This window comes from Dama dama, chromosome 4, assembly GCF_033118175.1.
Source record: "Dama dama isolate Ldn47 chromosome 4, ASM3311817v1, whole genome shotgun sequence".
In the NCBI taxonomy this organism is placed as follows: domain Eukaryota; kingdom Metazoa; phylum Chordata; class Mammalia; order Artiodactyla; family Cervidae; genus Dama; species Dama dama.
Genome location: NC_083684.1, coordinates 67,537,652 through 67,559,228, shown reverse-complemented (window position 1 = coordinate 67,559,228; position 21,577 = coordinate 67,537,652). Strand labels below are relative to the sequence as shown.

At 40.7% G+C, this 21,577-nt stretch overlaps 2 protein-coding genes and 1 pseudogene across 3 annotated transcripts in view; 2 read left to right on the top strand and 1 right to left on the bottom strand.

Moving 5' to 3' along the window:
* LOC133054838 (zinc finger protein 429-like) overlaps nucleotides 1-12,439 on the top strand; it is a 31,517-nt gene extending 19,078 nt beyond the window's left edge. Inside the window, exons 3-6 of one of the 2 annotated variants that reach the window (XM_061140166.1) lie at nucleotides 440-560; nucleotides 1,352-1,447; nucleotides 2,865-3,026; nucleotides 12,306-12,439. In XM_061140166.1, coding sequence (XP_060996149.1) covers nucleotides 527-560; nucleotides 1,352-1,447; nucleotides 2,865-3,026; nucleotides 12,306-12,313 — 300 coding nt within the window. In that variant the 5' untranslated portion in view covers nucleotides 440-526 and the 3' untranslated portion in view covers nucleotides 12,314-12,439. Of the gene's footprint in view, nucleotides 1-439; nucleotides 561-1,286; nucleotides 1,448-2,864; nucleotides 3,027-6,107; nucleotides 9,893-12,305 lie in introns of those variants that run through there. The other variant, XM_061140165.1, reaches the window with a different exon arrangement.
* LOC133052439 (small ribosomal subunit protein eS26-like) lies at nucleotides 3,123-3,564 on the top strand (annotated as a pseudogene).
* A 3,903-nt stretch (nucleotides 12,440-16,342) lies between the features above and the next one.
* On the bottom strand, nucleotides 16,343-16,752 carry LOC133054842 (transcription and mRNA export factor ENY2-like). The gene has a single exon (XM_061140171.1). The coding sequence runs from the start codon at nucleotides 16,717-16,719 to the stop codon at nucleotides 16,429-16,431; it is 291 nt and encodes a 96-aa protein (XP_060996154.1). The 5' UTR covers nucleotides 16,720-16,752; the 3' UTR covers nucleotides 16,343-16,428.
* Nucleotides 16,753-21,577: the final 4,825 nt, after the last annotated feature.

Sequence of the window (21,577 nt, the reverse complement as noted above, 5' to 3'; positions counted from 1 at the left end):
TACCTGTTTCCGTGATAGGCAATTCATTCTGTGTTATACAAATACAACACTCAAACATAAATATGCCTTTGCTGATCTGATTATTTTAAGATTTTTCTTTCAGATCAGAATAGTTTCTGAATTTGTGGGCCATCGCTCATTTCTTAATTCATTCTGTGTTATACAAATACAACACTCAAAAATAAATATGCCTTTGCTGATCTGATTATTTTAAGATTTTTCTTCCAGATCAGAATAGTTTCTGAATTTGTGGGCCATAGCTCATTTCTTATTGGGTTAGAAATATGGTGAAAGTATTACTGTGTAAAAGTCATAGTATAGTATAACACCAGACCCTCTCCTGTATCGAAACCAGTTCTGTGTGAACTTGCTGTTGTCATCTTTGGGCACATTAGGAAGTCTTCTCACAGTCACATGGCATATGTGCTTTGTATTTCAGGGACAGCTGATGTTCCAGGATGTGACCATAGATTTTACTGAAGAGGAGTGACTGGACCTCCGTCAAGGGGCATTGTATAGGGATGTGATGTTAGAGAACTATAGGAACTTGGCCACTTTGGGTGAGGATCACGTCTTTCCAGAATCCCTTATCTACTGTCAGGGTTTTGCTTCCTGCATTTCTAGAATGTCTCTTGGAAACTTCTACTTCTTATAATAGCATTTCAGATCCCTGATTTCAATGGGAAAATGGGAATTTGTGAGTTTAGAAGGAAGACTTCATGATGATTTATTATGATTCTAATTTATTTCTTCCTTGATGTCATCTGCCTGCTTCCTCTAAGTTAGTGCTAATTCTGTACGTTCCGTGGTATAAAATGGTGCTACCTTCCTCTTCAAATCAAATTTCCACTACTTACTTTTGTCTTGCAGCACATGACCAGAATCTCAGAATTTGATTTTTATGTAGTGAGTGTTGTATGCTGCTGCTGCTGCTAAGTCATTTCAGGCGTGACTGACTTTGTGCGACCCCGTAGATAGCAGCCCACCAGGCTCCCCCGTCCCTGGGATTCTCCAGGAAAGAACACTGGAGTGGGTTGCCATTTCCTTCTCCAATGCATGAAAGTGAAAATTGAAAGTGAAGTCGCTCAGTCGTGTCCGACCCTCTGCGACCCCATGGACTTTAGCCTACCAGGTTCCTCTATCCATGGGATTCTCCTGACAAGAATACTGGAGTGGGTTGCCATTTCCTCCTCCCTAGTGTTCTATAGGTGCTTTCAATAAAGTATTTGAGGAAATCATTTTCTAGGCTATCTTAACATTCTATCATGCATTCTCTCCTCACCTAGATACATACTAGATTGGAAAGTGACGAATCTCTGGCAAAACAAATATTCCTTTCTGTGATGAACAGGTCTTGTGGGCTCTAAGCCAGACCTTGTCGCTTTTCTGGAGCAAATGAAGGAGCCCAGGAGTATAAGGAGAATGAAGACAGTGGCCGTATACCCAGGTATGTGTGAATGGATGGAGCCGGTGACTCAGGTGAGAGGTCCAAGTATCAGTGAGGAGGTCATTCTTTGTCGTGTGGTTTGGGAAGGTCTGCTTCATTGGAAGTCATTTTGGAGAAGTCTGGATTTATTTCTGTTGATGTCATAGACAGCTGTCACCTGCCCCATTCTCTCTGTTAAACCATCATGAATTTTTCTGTGTTGATTACCTTTCTCTTTCACAGTGAGAGCTAAAATGTTGTTCTTGGATTGTGACAACTTGCATGAATTGGCTGCTGTTTCATTTCTTGGGAGCACTAATAAAACTGTGCACATTTCTGAGTAACTATGATGCTCCTTTTATTTATTTTTTTAATGCTGCTTTTAAAGTTTGTTTCTACCTCTAGACAGAAGTGTGTGGTTATACACAAACTGCAAAGGTTCTAGGAGTACTGGGGACAGATTTTTGTTTTTCTGATTTATAATTCCTATAACACTGGAAGCTACAGATATAACTTGACAAATTTTAGACTGAGGTCACTTCTTTGGTGTATAAAGCAAAGCCTCTCTAAAATGGGCTTCCCTGGTGGCTCAGAGATAAAGAATCTGCCTGAATTGCAGGAGACCTGGCTTTAACCCCTGCACTGGGAAGATCCCCTGGAGAAGGGAATGGCAACCCACTCCAGTATTCTTCCGTGGGAAATTTCATGGAGAGACGAGTCTGGAAGTCTGCAGTCCATGAGGTCACAAAAATTTGGATGTGGCTGAGGGACTAGCACTTTCACTTTCTTTTCCCTAAAATGGGACAATGCAAATCTCCGGGTTGCTTCCAAGTTTCATTTTTCTTTATATGAACTCATGTTAAATATCTTAAGTGCATTTGCCCTAATTCTTCAATGCTAAAATACTTTAATATATTCAGTTAACTCAAAGAGTTTTTAAATAAATTCTCATGAGATCCTAGAAGATTCTCCACCATATTTTTAATTGTTGTTTCTCACTCTGAAGATTTTTAGATTATATGAAGACATCTTTTTAAAAAGTTCTTATTGGACTATAACTGTTTTACAATGTTGTCCTGCTGTACATCAAAGAGAATCAGTCGTATGTATATATAGTGACTCTCTTTTAGATTTCCTTGCAGTTAGGACTCCACACAGCATTGATAGACTTCCCTAGGTTTTCACCATATTTTTTTTTCTCATCATATTTTTAAAGTCCCATTTCTTAAGCACTACTGCATTACTAAGGTTATCTTGTGTGTTATCACCCTCCCTGAATTTATCCTATATGTCCTCACCTTTTGATTCATTGTCAATATCATTTATGATTTTTACATTCAAATATCCAATAGAATATGCTTAAATAAGAACAGAGGTGGGAAGAAGGGGATTAAAGGAATATTAGACACTTACTGTTTGTCAAAATGTTTGTTGCCAGCACAAGCTGAAATCAAGATTGCCAGGAAAAATATCAATAAACTTAGATATGCAGATGACACCGCCATTATGGCAGAAAGTGAAGAGGAACTAAAGAGCCTGTTAATGAAGGTGAAAGAGGAGAGTGAAAAAGCTGGCTTAAGGCCTCCACGCTTCCAAGATGGTGAGTGCTAACGCGTGGGGAATACTACGGGGCCGGGTGGGGACGGAGAGGAGCCGATTCTGAGATTGCGGGGAGGGTTGAAAGCCTGGACCGCGGTGGAAGAATGGGAAGAGGACCAAGAAAAGAAGGAATAACGGTCGTGCCAAAAAAGGGCCGCGGCCACGTGCAGCCTATTTGCTGCACCAACTGTGCCCGATGCGTGCCCAAGGATAAGGCCATTAAGAAGTTCGTCATTCGGAACATCGTTGAAGCCGCAGCCATTAGGGACATTTCTGAAGCTAGTGTTTTCGAAGCCTATGTGCTTCCCAAGCTGTATGTGAAACTACATTACTGTGTGAGTTGTGCCATTCACAGCAAGGTAGTCAGGAATCGCTCTCGGGAAGCCCGGAAGGACCGAACACCTCCATCCCGATTTAGACCTGCGGGTGCTGCCCCAAGTCCTCCACCAAAGCCCATGTAAGGATCCAAGTCCTTAAAGACTGAAGAAATATTGGTTTCTCTGAAAAGACAATAAAATGGAAATTATTAAAAAAAAAAAAAAAAAGCTGGCTTAAAATGCACCATTCAAAAAAGTAAGATCGTGGCCTCTGATCCCATCTTTTCATGGCAAACAGATGACAAAACAATGGAATCAGTGAGAGAGTTTCTTTCCCTGGGCTCCAGAATCACTGCAAGTGGTGACTGCAGTCATGAAATTAAAAGAGGCTAGCTCCTTGGAAGGAACACTTTGACAAACCTAGACAGTGTATTAAAAAGCAGAGACATTACTGACAAATGTCCTTATAGTTAAGCTACACTATTTTTCAGTAGTCCTGTATGGATGTAAGAGTTGGGCCATAAAAAAGCTGAGCACCGAAGAATTGATGCTTTTAAATTGTGTTGTTGGAGCAGACTCTTGAGAGTCCCTTGGACTGCAAGGAGATCCAACCAGTCAATGCCAAAGGACATCAGTCCTGAATATTCATTGGAAGGACTGACGCTTAAGCTGAAGCTCCAATACTTTGGTCACCTGATGCAAAGAAGTTACTCATTGGAAAAATCCCTAATGCTGGGAGAGACTGAAGGCAGGAGGAGAAGGGGACGACAGAGGATGAGATGGCTGGATGGCATCACCGACTCAATGAACATGAGTTTGAGCAAGGTCTGGGAGTTGGTGATGGACAGGGAAGTCTGGGGTGCCGCAGTCCACGGGGTCACAAAGAGTTGGACATGACTGAGAAACTAAACTGAATTGAAGGGGAAAGTTAATCATTATACTGACTAATATCTCCTCTTCATTTATTGGTTCCTGTAGGCTTTTATCTTGTTCCTTCCTCTGCAGCATATTTCTTTGTATGATCATTTTGTGCAGTTTTCTATGTTTGTGTTCTGTCTTATGAAAGCTGCAGAATCCTAGTTTTTCCTTCTGGTGTCTGTCCCCTGTAATGTGAGGTTGATCCACAGGCTTGTGTTCTTATCCCCTTGATAGGTGCTGTGATTGCTGTTATTGTGACCTGAGCCTGCCCTGGATACTGAGGGGAGTTTGCCCTTGCTCTGTGGCTATCACTGCCCTGTCTGTGGTGGGGTCTGATCCCTGGTTGGTGGAACAGAGCCCCCAGATCTGGTTGTTTGCTGTGATTCTAATCTGTGATGGAGGCAGGTGGGATTGGAGCACACCCCCTGGGAGAGAAGCCCCTGAGGATTGCTGCTCTGGGGATGTTCCCCTTGGGGAGTGCTCTGTGCCTCACCTTTTGTACATTGTGTGAGTCTCGTGTGACCCTGGTTGGCCCTGATCTTGACCCCCCCTCAACCATGGGTTTGCCGGCACACGGCCCTGGGGTCTCTCAGATGTTGTTTTTACCAGGTCACCAGCATAGACCTACTGAAATCAGGGCCCAGGATCACATTTATCATGGAGCTGGACCCGCTGTGGTGCTGTGGGGGCAGCTCAGACTCTGGCCTGGCCCTCTCTTCTCGTGTCCGAGCCCACAAATTCTACAGCTGCTAAAGCTACACCTGCTGTGACTGGGTGGTGGTGGGGGGGGGGGGTCCTCCTTTTCCATTCAGATACTCTTCAGGGGCTGAGCTGACAAAGCCGGGTGTAGGTGTAAAAGCATTGTTTGTGCAGCTGTGAGGAGAGACTTCAGCTTTGCTTCCTTAACCCTGGGGCTCAGCTGTGCTTTCAGCTCCATCTGAGCATGTTACCCACCCACGGGTGTCTGCTCCAGAGGCTGCCCCAGGGCACAGGGTTCTGCTGACGGGGGAGGAGGGGCATGGGGGAGGCCGTGGCTGGGCCTCAATAGAGCCCACCTGGGTGGTGGTCCTCCCTACTGCCAGGGATGAGGGGCCAGCACAGGGGGAGAGAGGCTGCGGTGGGGTTCTTCTTTGGTCATCACTCAGCAATGGCGCTATGCTGTATGGTGGTTCAGGCCTCCGCCACAACATCCCCGTTTATAGAGCTCCTCCCTCCCTGCCTTCCCTGCAGGATGTCTCCTCACAGCCCAGAGCAGTCCTCTGCCTGGGTCTGCTCTCCAGACCCCCCATTCCAGCACCCAGCCCTTGTCCACAGTGGTGGACACCCTCTCAGGCTGGGTGGGCAGGGCAGGGGTCAGGACCCTGTGTGCAGGTCTCCTCTGTCCTGCTGCCACAGGCTGCTGCCGTGTTCTCCTCCCACAGATGATGAGGCTCCCCTTCTGTCCCAGCTGGGCTCCCCCAGTGAGGGCCTTCCCCGGAGGTGGAGACCTCTCCTCTCTTCAGATCCCCCCATGGTTGCAGGCCCTGCTCCACTTCCTGTCCTGTTCCTTTTCCTTCTTCTTTCTCTTGCCCTATCTGTCAAAGCAGGAATCTTTCTTGACCTTTTCATTGTCCAAGGCCCTCTGCTTGTGTTCACCTGGGGCTCTGTGAAAATTCTTTCATTTCTGATGTATTCTTATTGTGTTTGTGGAGAGAGATGAACTATCTCTGCCTGATCTTCTGGCATCTTGATCCTTCTGTCTCTATTGAATTTTTAAATAAGCGAAGAATTCATCACTTTTCTTTAAATCTTTAAGGATATTCACTGAGAATACTAGGTAAAATAACTTGTTATTTGGTATCTTTCAGCTTTGTCTCCTCAAGATACCCAGGATTTGATGCTAAAGAATCCAGGCTTAGAAGATGTATTCCCAAAAGCAAACCTAGGAAAATATGAAAGATTTCACCTCAGAAATTTATGTTTAATGAATGACTGGGAACATACAAGGGCATATGAAAGACAGAGAGGATGTTTATATGGACATAAAGAAACTGAGACAGTTACACTTAAGGCAAACATTTCTGCAAAAAGAAATGAGCAGTGCAAGTCAAATTGGGGAAAACACCTACTTCAGTCTTCAACATCTGATGACAACTGTAAGTTTTTAAAAAAATATTTCCAGCATTTTTTTGAAACATACGTGTTCTCTGAAAGGAAACGTGGAAAGCCCAGAAGGTAATCTAGTCTCTACTACAAACACTCATTCAAGCAATACTCAATATAGCCATAGATTAAACAAACATTCAAGCGTCTCTGAACATGGGAAATTTAAAAATGAGGGGGAAAACTCACAATATAATCAATTTGAGGGATCTGTGAGCAGGGGGTCATAATTCTTCCACCAACAGATATTTTCTCCCCATGCCAAAATGTATAATGATGATAATGGAAGAGATGTAATCCAACCATCATTGTTCAATACATCCCATGATATAGTTAATGTGGAAGAACTTTCCATATGTAATAAAATGAGTCAACCCTTCAGTAAGAGCTTCAGCCCCAATCATTGCAAGAGTATTTATGATGGAGTGAGAGGGTATAAGGTTGAAGGAGACTCAAACCTTATGAAACATCAGGGACTTGAATCTTCAAACAAGGATTCAAAAAGTAATAAATGTAGAAATATCTTTTATCAGCTGTCAGCTCTTTCTCTATATAAGAGTACTCATACTGGAGAGAAGACTTACAATTGTAGTGAAGATGGTAAAATTTCTAATCAGTCTTCAGAATTTGTTCAACAGCAGACTATTCAGAATTCACAGAAAGAAAACAACTCTAAGATATGTGGGAAAGTCTTTAGTAACTCATCTGATCTAAGTAGACATAGGAAAATTCATACAGGACGGACACCTTTCAAATGTACAGAATGTAGCAAAGCATTTATCTGTCGCTCACATCTTACTCAACATCAGCGAATTCATACTGGAGAGAAACCTTATACATGTACAGAATGTGGCAAAGCCTTTAATCACAACTCAACACTTTCTCAACATCAGCGAATGCATACTTCAGAGAAACCTTATAAATGTACAGAATGTGGCAAAGCCTTTATCTGTTGCTCACATCTTACCCAACAGGAGCAAATTCATACTGGGGAGAGACCTTTAAGTGTACAGAATGTGGCAAAGCCTTTCATCAGAACTCAACTCTTACTCAACATCAGCAAATGCATACTGGAGAGAAACCTTATAAATGTAAAGAATGTGACAAAGCCTTTATCCGTTGCTTACATCTTACTCGATATCAGTGAATTCACACTGGGGAGAGACCTTATCATTGTACAGAATGTGGCCAAACCTTTATTTGGAGTTCAACTTTAGCTGCACATCATCGAATCCATACTAGGGAGAAACCATACAAATGTAAAGAATGTGGCAAAACCTTTATTAAAAGTTCAAATCTTACTCAACATCACCGAATTCCTATGGGGGGCAGACGTTATAAATGTACAGAATGCAGCAAGGCCTTCATTAACAGTTCTTGTCTTACTAAACATCAGCAAATCCATACTGGCGAGAGACTGTATAAATGCACTGAATGTGGCAAAGCCTTTAATCGGAACTCAGTTCTTACTACACATTTGCGAGTTCATACTGGAGAGAAACCTTATAAATGTATAGAATGTGGCAGAGCCTTTAGTCTTAGTGGTCATCTCACTAAAGGCATCTCAGAACACACGCTGGAGAGTAATGGAACAAGTGGTGGAAGACTTTTGCCCTGAACATACATCAGAAAACAAGAGTTTATACAAGAAACCTATGGAAATGTTGTAACAAATACATAGAAAAGTATTTAATCAAAAATCAAATTGAAATAAATATCAGAGACTGCATACTAGAAAGTATTTCATCAATCCTCTTTTCTAAATTTTCTCTAGAAGGAGAAATACTGTAGAGAGCAATCCATAGTTAAAAAACATAGAAAATGGATATATTAGCCAGGATCGTGAGATGAAGGTTGAAGGTTAGAAGGCCACACTTATTAGCAATGTATCTTTGTTTACAATGACTTGATTTGAGATTAGTTGAAAAGCAAAATGAACGTAATTAAATGCTCAGATAATCCATACTATGTTTTGTTTCTAGTGTGAATGAAAACAAGTTTTTGACGGTTTATGCTTCAAAGGTTAGCCTTTTTATGTTGTGTTGCAACCATTTCTATCTGTTCTCCATTAGAACATGAAGGATCAGTTCAGTCCAGTTCAGTCGCTCAGTTGTGTCCAACTCTTTGCGACCCCATGAATCGCAGCACGCCATGCTTCCCTGTCCATCACCAACTCCCGGAGTTTACCCAAACTCATGTCCATCGAGTCGGTGATGCCATCCAGCCATCTCATCCTCTGTTGTCCCCTTCTCCTCCTGCCCCCAATCCCTCCCAGCATCAGGGTCTTTTCCAATGAGTCAACACTTCACATGAGGTGGCCAAAGTATTGCAGTTTCAGCTTCAGCATCAGTCCTTCCAATGAACATCCAGGATTGGATCTCCTTTAGGATGGACTGGTTGGATCTCCTTGCAGTCCAAGGGACTCTCAAGAGTCTTCTCCAACACCACAGTTCCAAAGCATCAATTTTTCTGCATTCAGCTTTCTTTACAGTCCAACTCTCACATCCATACATGACCACTGAAAAAACCTATAGCCTTGACTAGATGGACCTTTGTTGGCAAAATAATGTCTCTGCTTTTTCATATGCCATCTAGGTTGGTCATAACTTTCCTTCCAAGGAGTAAGCATCTTTTAATTTCATGGCTGCAATCACTATCTGCAGTGATTTGGGAGCCCCCCAAAATAAAGTCTGACACTGTTTCCACTGTTTCTCCATCTATTTCCCATGAAGTGATGGGACCAGATGCCATGATCTTAGTTTTCTGAATGTTGAGCTTTAAGACAACTTTTTTACTCTCCTCTTTCATCAATACCATAATGTAAAATGTACAATGAACATATACATGGAGGTGTTTGTCATTGATATGAAATATCCTGGGAGGTTGTCATAATGTAAGTGATGATGAAATCTTTCCATTTATTAAAGTAAGACAGAAGTTGGTTCTTTTTTTTCTTTTTTTTTTAATATTTATTTATTTATTTGGCTACATCAGATCTTAGTTGCAACATGTGGGTTCTAGTTCCCTGACCAGGGATTGAATCCAGACCCCCTGCATTGGGAATGCAGAGTCTTAGTCGCTGGACCACCAGGGAACTTCTTCAAAAGCTGGTTCTAAATTTTCAATAGTTACATCATTTGAATTGTAAAAACACAATCACAGTTCACTACAATATTGATGTATATTTATAATATAAACATAAGTGATGTATATTACTTGACAATGTTGAAATAAAGACAGCTTCTGTGATAACCTAGAAATGTATTAGAAACCCTTTCCAGAAAAGGCATGTAATTAGTGTATTTCTTGTTTACTAAGTGTTTCCTAGGCTTTGTTTTGTAAGTCATGAAAATAATGATCCTCACATCCTTTTATCAGAAAAATGAGTATCTTTCTCTGTACTTTTAATCTGATTTAATCATGGATCATGCTGTGGATTGTAAAATGTTTAATTTCAACCTTGTGTGAAATTAATACATGGTTATTCATAAAAGTGAATGGTTTCTAGTGTTTCAATTGATTGTAATGAATGAAGTGTTAAGACTGTGATCAGCAGTCTTGCTCAACCCCAGGCTCTACTTCAGAGGCCCTCCTTCAATGACCCCCTCACAGAGCTCACCACAATCCTACTTCTCTTGGTCTGAAGGGACCAATTCAGCCGCAGTCTGCGGAGCCCAGAGCACTTCAGCCAAGGTCACTTATAAGCCTGAGCCCCATGTACTGGCACTGTCTGGCCTGGTTCTAGCCTTGACCTCCCACAGGGTCCCTCAAGGCTTGCTGTGAAATCGCTCATAAACTCACTGGCTTCAATTTTCCTTTCTTCTTCTGTTGAACTAAGACTTTCCATGGGATCATTTTAGCAAATGTAAATTTAACAAAGTCACAGGAAGAATAATTAAAAAACATGATTGCAAAATTCTAAACTAAGATTCATAAAATTTTACCCATGTAAAATTCTCAGCACATGTCTCTTGTCTAGGCTTAAAGGAACTGTTTTCTCAGGCCTTTGACATACATTGAATGCAATATATAAGTATCTGAAGGTACATACATTAGCAGTGAGAAAACTAACGTAGAATGTGCGAGTATAGGTGTATTAGTGCATATTTATTTAAAGAATTTGTGAATGATAGATCAAAAGTGATAATTTCAGCATTGCAGATGATTTACCAAGAACTTACAGATTTGTCAACTAATCTGTTTTTGTCTACTTTTCATGGAATTTATTTCCTTACATGTCAGGAGGTTACGTTTGTTAAGGAACTTCCACACTGTCCTCCCTAGTGGCTGCATCAGCTTCCTTCCCCTTCAGTCAAGTAGGAGGTTCCCCGATTTCCATACTTCTTCAGCCTTTATTATATCATTAGTGGGCATTTTGATAATGGTTATTCTGACTGGAATGAGGTGATACCTCATTGTAGTTTTGTTTTCCATTTCTTGATAATTAGTGATGCTGAGTGTCTTTCATTTGCCTCTTGCCCATCTAAATGTTTTCTTTGGAGATATGAGGTCTTGGCCCAATTTTTGACTGAGTTATTTTTGTCTCTGATATTTTTAAAAATTTTAAATTTTTTGTCTGTTGCTGCGTGCAGGCTTCCTCTAGTTGTGGTGCATGGGCTTCTCACTGCAGTGGCTTTTTTTGTGAGGCATGGCTCTAGGTGTCAGTAGTTGCAGCACACAGGCTCAGTAGTTGTGGCTCACAGGCTAAGTTGCCCTGCAGCATGTGGAATATTCCTGGACCAGGGTTCAAACCCATGTCCCCTGCACTTGCTGGCAGATTCATATCCACTGGGCAATTGTTTTACAGTTTTTTGTAAAATAGAATTTTTTTTTCTTTTGAAATGTATATATTTTTTGTTTTTGAGTTTTTAATCTTTTAAAAATTTTTCAATTGAAGGATAATTGCTTTATAGAATTTTGTTGTTTTCTGTCAGACACCAACAAGAGTCAGCCATAGGTACACCTGTGTCCCCTCCTTTCTGAGCCTCCCTCCCATGTCCCTCCCCATCCCACCATTCTAGATTGTTAGAGTGCTGTGTTAGTTTCTGCTGTACAACATTGTCAATAAGCCATAAGTGTTGAGGCAGTCTGAGTGCAGGTTGGAAAAAAATTTCCAGACATGGCATTTCAGAAAGGAGTGAGTTTATTAAAAACAAAGAGAAGAGGTAAAGCAGGCACTGTGAGTGCAGTGGGCCCACATCTGGACAGCCCAGGAGATGTCGACAGTTTCCATGGGTTAATACCCAATTTTTACAGCCTCAAAGCAAAATTCCTGCTGGATGGTTGATGTAAGGTGATTGGTTGGGGCACTATAGGGTGCTTAGTGGAGTGGGCATCTTTGCCCAACTGGGAGTCAGGAAGCTTGGTAGAGACTATCAGTGGGCTTTTGAAAAAGTTACAAAGGGGCTCAGTCAGCTTTGAGAGTGTCCATGATTCTGAGCTCTGCTTCTGTGTTCTTGGTGCAAGGCTTCGCATCTATGACCTTGGGGTCAGTTCAGTCAGTTCAGTCGCTCAGTCGTGTCCAACTCTTTGCGACCCCATGTACCGCAGCACGCCAGGCCTCCCTGTCCATCACCAACTCCCAGAGTTTACTCAAACTCATGCCCATTGAGTCGGTGATGCCATCCAGCCATCTCATCCTCTGTCGTCCCCTTCTCCTCCTGCCCCCAATCCCTCCCAGCATCAGGGTCTTTTCCAATGAGTCAACTCTTCGCATGAGGTGGCCAAAGTACTGGAGTTTCAGCTTCAGCATCAGTCCTTCCAATGAACACCCAGGATTGGATCTCCTTTAGGATGGACTGGTTGGATCTCCATGTGAGAGTTGGACCTTGGGGTAGCATGCCACAAATAACAGTAGCCATGATCTGTATTCTTTGTGTTAATTGTGTTGTTCCACTTGGCAGTCATATAAAGTGGAACCAACATACTGAGAATCATGCTGAAGAACCAGCAGAGGACACTGAAGGTGCCCACGTATCTGGGAGCTTTTCTCTTAAGCTCTGCCCACCTGGAATCACTGGGAATGATGATCATCTGAAAGACACTCAAGAGGAAGATGGTGCCAATGGACACATCTCTGCTGACTCTTTGAACACAAAAAGCAAGTGTGCATCCAAATTTCATGGATGCAATGTTTCAACCCCAAAGCTGCCAGTGTTTCAGAAATTCCTTTCAAATGAACAACTAAGAGGTTGACTAGAGTCACGTGCTTGAGAATCCAATCTGTGGACCGACATTTGCCTCCTGAGAAATAAAGGGAGAGAAAATGGTAAACAAGACAGAAACTCCCCATAATCCCTGCCATAGTGTGCAATAAAAAGATCACTCCTATTGCCAAATTCTCAGGGGCTATTCTGTCAAATCCCAGGAACTGATCATCTTCCTCTGAGCCAGAGAATCCTGCATGAGAAGATGAGGCAGAATTCTGTACCATATCAACTGGAATTGATACTCTTAAGTATTCTTCATTTACCTTAGATCCCACTGAAAAAGAATTATTTATATTTCTTCCTGTAAAACAAGTGTCCGATATTTGAATGTGTAACAGTGAAGAAACTTAAAGGAATATCAGTGAGGATTTAAAAGGCATGCCCTGGTGGTTCAGTGGTAAAGATTCCACCTGCCAAGCAGGAGATCAGTGTTCGATCCCTGGGTAAGGAACAAATGAGTGTAATATCAGTAAAGATACCATGATTATATTTTAAACTGCACAAGATGATTTTTAAGTTCACACAGGGTAAAGATAAGGTAAGAGTAGAAAAATTCTGGAAACAATATTAAAGCATATCCTTTAGTTACAATAAATGAAAGTTTGATAATAAAGTAGAAATAGGTGGATGTGAATTGATAATTTCGGAATAATGGTGGGAAGGAGGGTAAATACTGCATTACAAAGCAGCGGAGAAGGCAATGGCAACCCACTCCAGTACTCTTGCCTGGAAAATCCCATGGACAGAGGAACCTGGTAGGCTACAGTCCGTGGGGTTGCTAGGAGTCGGACACGACTGAGCGACTTCACTTTCACTTTTCACTTTCATGCATTGGAGAAGGAAATGGCAACCCACTCCAGTGTTCTTGCCTGGAGAATCCCAGCGACGGCAGAGCCTGGTGGGCTGCTGTCTGTGGGGTTGCACAGAGTCTGACACGACTGAAGTGACTTACCAGCAGCAATGAAAAGATGATTTTTTTTTTCAACAAATGAGTTAGAATAATAACGACTGTCTTCCCATACCAAGTCTTGTATATACCAAGTGAATCAAAGTTTTAAAAAATCTTGGTAAAACGTACATAACATGAAATTATGAAAGTAAAAGTCATGCCTATAATATACCTTTATATACATCAAAATTCTCGCCAGGATAAGTATTTTCATTGAACCATAAGTAGCAATGAGGCTAATACAGGTTACTTATTTGTAAAAAATCAAAGCCTTTTTATAAAAAAAAAAAAAAAAAAAAAGGTGGAAATTAGAACTTAGTTCAGTTCAGCTCACTTGCTCAGTTGTGACCAACTCTTTGCAACCCCATGGACTGCAGCACACCAGGCTTCCCTGTCCATCACCAACTCCCAGAGTTTGCTCAAACTCGAGGTCCATTGAGTCAGTGATGCCATCCAACTATCTCATCCTCTCTTGTCCCCTTCTCCTCCTTCCTTCAATCTTTCCCAGCATCAGGGTCTTTTCCAATAAGTCAGTTCTTTGCATCAGGTGGCCAAAAGTATTGGAGCTTCAGCTTCAGTATCAGTCTTTTCAATGAATATTCAGGACTGATCTCCTTTAGGATTGACTGTTATGACCTCCTTGCAGTCCAAGAGACTCTTGAGAGTCTTCTCCAACACCACAGTTGAAAAGCATCAATTCTTCAGTGCTCAGTTTTCTTTATGATCTAACTCACATCCATACATGACTACTGGAAAGACCATAGCTCTGACTGTACACACCTTTGTTAGTAAAGTAATGACTCCTATTTTTAATATGCTCTCTAGGTTGGTTATTGCTTTTCTTCCAAGGAACAAGCGCCTTTTAATTTCATGACTGCAGTCAATAACTATAGTGATTTTAGAGCCCAAGAAAGTAAAGTCTGTCACTGTTTCCATTGTTTCTCCATCTATTTACCATGAAGTCATGATGTTCATTTATTGAATGTTGAGTTTGAAGCCACCTTTTTCACTCTCCTTTTTCATTTTCATCAAGAGACTCTTTAATTCCTCTTCACTTTCTGCCCTAGGGTTGTGTCATTTGCATATTTGAGGTTACTGATATTTCTCCTAGCAAACTTGATTGCGGTTTCTGCTTCATCCAGCCGAGCATTTTGCATGATGTACTCTACATTTAAGTTAAATAAGCAATGTGAGAACATACAGCTTTGACGTGCTCCTTTTGAAATGTGGAACCAGTCTGTTGTTCCATCTCCAGCTCTAACTGTTGCTTCTTGACCTGCATACTGATTTTTCAGGAGACAGATAAGGTGGTCTGGCTTTCCCATCTCTTGAAGAATTTTCCACAGTTTCTTGTGATCCACACAAATGCTTTAACATAGTCAATGAAGCAAAAGTAGATGTTTTTCTGGAACTTTCTCTTTCTATGATCCAAGGGATGTTGGCAATGTGATCTTTGGTTCCTTTGCCTTTTCTAAATCCAGCTTGAACACATGGAAGTTCTTGGTTCACATACTATTGAAGCCTGGCTTGGGGAATTATGAGCACTACTTTGCTAGCTTGTGAGATGAGTGCAACAACTGTGCTTCAGTTTGAGCATTCTTTGGCATTGCCTTTCTTTGAGATTGGAATACAAACTGATATTTTTCCAGTCCTGTGGCCAGGGCTGAGTTTTCCAAACTGGCTGGCACATTGAGTGCAGCATTATCTTTTAGGATTTGAAATAGCTCAGCTAGAATTCCATCACCTCCCTCTAGCTTTGTAAGTGATGCTTTGTAAGACTCACTTGACATTGCACTCCAGGATGTCTGGCTGTAGGTGAGTGATCACACCATCATGGATATCTGGGTCATTAAGATCCTTTTTGTATAGTTCCTCTGTGTATTCTTGCCACCTCTTTTTAATATCTTCTGCTTCTGTTAGGTCCATACCGTTTCTGTCCTTTATTGTGAACTTTACTTGATTTATAAAATAATTGTATTTAATCACAATGATATTAATGTATTTTACAAAAGTAGTTATGTTTTAAAATAAAAGATATGTGTATACATATATGTTTCCATGCCTTCTTATTTAATTTTAAGTTTTATAGCATTTCTAAACATATTATCTGGGTAATAAGTTTCTGTTTATCTTCAAATAGTTACTATTATGTCAATAGGGAGTACGGATAAATTTTACATATCTAATAAAATGTAGATAAACTGAAAGAAGTAGAAAGTATTGCCCATTCAGTTATATTCAGTCATGTCCAGTCATGTCCAACTCTTTGTGACTCCATGGACTGTAGCCCACCAGGTTCGTCTGTCCATGGAATTCTCCAGGCAAGAATACAGGAGTGGGTTGCCACTTCCTACTCCAGGGGATCTTCCCGAGCCAGGGATTGAATATGGGTCTCCTGCATCTCAGGTAGATTCTTTACTGTCTGAACCACCAGGGACGCCCTGGTTGTAGTCTAATTTAGAGGCCTGCTCTAGGGCAGGGCTTCTGTGATAGCTCAGTTGATAGAGAATCTGCCTGCAATGCAGGAGACCCCAGTTAGATTCCTGGCTTGGGAAGATCCGTTGGAGAGGGAAAGGGTACCGCCTCCAGTATTCTGGCCTGGAGAATTCCATTGACTGTATCGTCCATGGGGTTGCAAAGTGTCAGACTTGACTGAGCCACTTTCACATTTCTTTTTTTTTTTTTCATTCATGAGATATTTATTAAAATAACACATTTAGGCAAAAAAATCAATACAATGTATACATCATTACTGAAAACTGTATACCATCATACAAAAAAGGATTTTATTTTGGGAAGTCGATTCCTAATTTATGGCAGCTTTTACTTTAGAAATAAAACCACAAAACAACACAATCTAATTCAATCTTAAAGGCTGGCATACTGAGCAAGGAATGTTCTTATTTTTTGTAAGAGTTCCTTCTTTACACTGTCAGGTACCAGGGCTCTGCCTTTTGGTGTGATTTCAGCCACCAAGTCATCAACAGTAACGTGTTCTAGTCCCTTTTCTTTAATTACCTCTTTACAGTGTGCCTTCAACTGATCCTTCCAGCCACATTCAATTAATTTAGCTCTCAGCAACTCTTTGAGGCGTTCTCTTTCTCCAGTTTCTATCAACTTTTGGTTAATCGCTGCTCTCATCTGCGCATCTTTGTTCATCTTGCTAACCACACTCTTCAGCTGCCCGGACCTAGACCCCCCCCACTTTCACATTTCTATGACAAATTTCATTTTTTCTTAAAAGCTATATAATTATATAAACATATAAATTCATATGTATAAGTATATATAATTTGTACACAAATTAAGAACTATATAAATTATACAGAGTCAAGTATGTCAGAAAGAGAAATATAAATACCATGTATTAACACATATATACGGAATCTAGGAAGATGGTATGAAAGAATTTATTTGCAGGGCAGCAATGGAGAAACAGACATAGAGAATAGACTTATGGACATGGGGAGGGGGCGGAGAGGGTGAGATGTATGGAGAGAGTAACATGGAAACTTACATTACCACAGGTAAAATAGGTAGCCAGCAGGAATTTGCTGAATGTCTCAGGAAACTCAAACAGGGGCTCTGTATCAACTTACAGGGGTGCAATGGGAGGGAGATGGGAGGAATGTTCAAGAGGGAGGGGATATATGTATACCTATGGCTGATTCATGTTGAGGTTTGACAGAATAAAATTCTGTAAATCAATTATCATTCAATTAAAAAATAAAATTTTAAAATATTAAAAAGAAATTGACAAATATTGTTTTTCAAATGCACTCTAAGCTCTTTACTTGCTTGGTGACAGAGATACTAATTGTTTTTTTGACAGGAACTGAAAAAACATCTACCAGTCATGGAAGACTATAACCTAAACTATGATACTTAGAGACAATAATGTGTGATAAACTGGTGTGACATACAAAATAAACATGACTAATTCCAAATAAAAAACTGATCTGTTAATTAATGTGACATTAAAAGTATTTAGTGGAAGTCAAGATTTCTGAAACATTAATATATCACATTTAAAGAAAATGACATTTAAAAAGTGATTTTTATTTGGTAAAATGAAGTTATACAGCTATAAATTTTGAGAATATTTTCAAATCAGAGACTATGACACACTATGCTTTTATGCCCGATAGCTGCCATCTGAAACCCATTTCTGAAGTTACTTTTGGAAAATGGTCTGACCCAAATCAGCCAACTATGGATGTAGAAAACAATGTCTTTGTTAGGCACTTTACAAATTCCAGAGTTAGAGAAGGTATTTCTACGGCTTCCTGGTAGCTCAGATGGTAGAGAAGCTGCCTACAATGCAGGAGACCAGGGTTCGATCCCTTGGTCAGAAAGATCCCCTGGAGAAGGAAATGGCTACCCACTCCACTATTCTTCCCTGGAGATTTCCATGGATAGATGAGCCTGGCTGCCTACGGTCCATGGCGTTGCAAAGAGTCAGGCATGACTGATGGACTAAGCATACAATTGTCAACTGTATACACTGTTTCTATAAAACATCATTCCTATAGATTTATTTTTATTAATCATGGAGGTGCTGTAGGCACACATATAGTAACCCTAAAAATGTATGATTTCTGTAAGGTATTCCATGATTTCACATATATCTCTGCAATTCCAGTCATTAGTTACATCAAACATCAGGTTTCATATCATTTTGATTCTACAATAACAATCACTGCCACAAAAATTACACTGTGATTTCCTTGGTGGTCCAGTGACTAAGACACCTCGCTCTCAATGCTAGCTTTGGTGGGGGTGAGGGTGGCGGTGGGGGGGGGGGAGCGGGGGGGATTGGTGGGAGGTGCCTAGGTTTGATCCCTGGTCAGGGAACTAGATTCCATATGCCACAAGTAAGATCCAGGACAGCCAAATAAATATTTTTCAAAAAGAATTACACTAAGATACAGTAGGAGGCATTGGGAACTGACATTTTGTAGCACCTAATCTCTTTAATAGCTCCATCTAATTTTTGAATTATTCATCTTCCCAGTGTTGCTTTGGCACTGGATTACTTTGACCCAGAAGACTTCCATTTTCCTGTATTGTCACCAACCCAGACTCTCCGAAGCACCTGTTTCTTGCAAATTCTTGCCCTCAGGCTGAAACAGAAAATACTCACTTGATGTCCTTGAATTGCCCGGATACTGGGTTCAGGGTGCTGGTCACAGCAAGCTGCTCCTGTGACAGGGAGGGAGGCAGCCAGACCCCTGGATATGGGTTTGTGATTCTGTACCTCACATCCCCTCAGAACTGCAATTATCTTTACAGCAGTAGCTGCCATGTGAGACAGGCTTGGGGAACTCAAATTGTTTGTGAAAAACTTTATTGCTCAGTTGCTAATGATAAAACAACAATTAGAAGTTTGTACCAATCACCTCCAAAGGGACTATTGAAACGTTTGAAGAAGGCTCTATTGCCTTTGGTCCCTGGAGACAGACAGGGACTCACATGGAAGCAGTAGGAAATACTGAGGTCTAACAAAGGAAGGGAATTTCATGTGTCTGCTCGTATAGTTTGTATCCATGAGAAGTGTTTCTACCAAAACTGAGTTATTTCCTATTCTTGAGGCCACTGAACTGTGCCTCCATTTAGATTATGAGTAGAGAAATGGAGCCAACTTACCTGAGAAGGATTTTCAAGAATTTCTCCATCTGTCATTTTACAAAGGTGAAATTTTCATACTTCATTGTCTGAAATATCATAGAACTTCTCACAAAGTATCTTGAGCAAATACCCCCTGTTTATACAGTTAGGGTTCAATGTCTTATAGAAATTCCCACATAATTTCCACTGTAGTCTGCAATAGTAGGTACACCTTAGAGCCAACTGCCTAGGGAATATTCTCCTAGCTCTTAGTGACCAAAGCCATAGTCAGAACCAGAGGTTCCAGCAGGGAACTGTGAAATTTGACCTACTGATACTTTCATCATGAAAATCAGTATCAATATCCTCTACTTAGAATTTGTCCCCATTCACAGATACTTAAGAAACATATTTTCTTTTCATTTTTGTTCACACCCAAAGCATGTGGGACCTTAGTTCCCCGGTTAGGGAAGGAACAGCAGTTCTGCATCGGAAGGTGGGGTCTTAACCATTGGACTGCCAGGGAAGCTCCTAAACACATTTTTTAAAATAAATAATTTATTAATGTGACATACATTTTCCTTTATATTGTAATGATTAATGCTTTCTGTGTAAGAAATGATTAAATCTTCAACTCTGAAATCTTAACTCCCGCACCAGAGATTGAAGCCACATAACCTGCAGTGGAAGCACAGCGTCTTAACCACTGGACTACCAGGGAAGTTGCTAAACTCACATTTAAAGAAAAAGGTGAGGTCTCTTGGGATACAATTGTCTGTGGGCCTCTTACTGTTTTTCCTGTCTTGTGTCAGCTCTTCTCCAGATTATCCTTTCAAGGACTGGGTGAAGAGGAGGAGGTTAGGAAAGAAAGCCAACAGTGGGGGAGGGTGTTTGGGAAGCTAAGTGCAGAGCAGTGGATGTGATCCACAGACCCCATTTGCCTAGTTTCATGCCCGGTTTTAGCACAAAAAGTCCTGCTTCTTGGAAACTGGTTCAGTCCTGGAAGAAGCAGGGCAATTGGTTGGTTCAGCAGCAGCAGCAGCAACAATTAACAGAGCCAATCTGAGTATCAACAGATTCTGGCAGGAGTAACCGTATGTCATTTCGGTGGTTACCTCATAAAGGACAACGTGGATTCCGGTCTCCCTCTTTCTTTCCGGAATCACTTCCTAAGAGAAAAGCCAGCTGCCCTGTTTTAAGCAGGTCTCTGGTTACAATTAGTGAGGCTTTCTCCCAAAGGATCATCAGAGTGATGACATTCTACTTTTCGTCACGGAGGAGAAACTCATGTTCACACACTCACACAAAGGGCTCTTGAATTTTCCCCGTTTTTCAACTTGCTGAAAACATCTCGGCTTCCCATAGAGGCAGCTCTCAAAATTCTTCTCTTTCCCTTAAGTTGTGTCAAACACTAACTTAGAACAGGCAGGAAGCAGCTCTGCTCCAGAGGAAGTCAAAGAGATTTAAAGGTATCTTTTTTTTTTTTTTGTTAAATTTTAAAGATTAAATTTTAATAAGAAATGCATTCTTCTAAAAAAAAAAAAAGAAATGCATTCTTCTTTATGTAATACTTAAGCCAATACTTCAATGCAATGGAATGTCAAATTGCTATATGATCACTTGACAGTGTTTAGGCAATTTACTTCTTGTTGAAAAATTGTAATATATTTTCTCTTATGTCTTTGTTGTCTCTTTCTGAAAGATCTGTCAGTTGTCGACAACAAAGCACATTGTAAAATATAGTCTTAAGAAGACACTAGAATTTATTTTCATCAAAATTATCAACTTGGCACTATTTATAAATATTTCTATGTTTATTATCTACTGAACTCAAGTCCTAAAGAAAATGTCTTTCTTTACACTTACAGGGCACCTACTATGTTCCCTGTCATTGTCTATGTGCATTTTAATATTACAAGTCTCAAAATAACCCACAGACGTATGTATTAGTGTAAGGCAGGAAAGAAATGTAAATTAAACCTTAGATATGGGTCATAACATGTGGATAGAAGAAGTAACGCTAAGGAAAAACTATTGAAAAAAACACAAAAGAAATAGGAAGGCAGGATTTAAGACATTGGCACTGAAACATATATATTACCATATGTAAAAAATCCAGTGTGATTTTGATATATGAGCGAGTGCTCTGGGACAATCTGGAGGGATACAGTGTCGAGAGAGGTGGGTTCAGGAGGGAAGGGACATATGTATGCTTATTCATGTTGATGTACAGCAAAGACCATCACAGTATTGTAAGAAAAGAAAAAACAAAAACAAAAACAGATTAACTGCTGTTGAGTTAGGCCTGAACACACAATCACAGCTTTCCCAAACCTAGCACATCTGTGTAGTTTTCCTAAGTTTGAATTTTCTGAGGGTCAAAAAGTTGATATATTTTACTGCAGTCTTT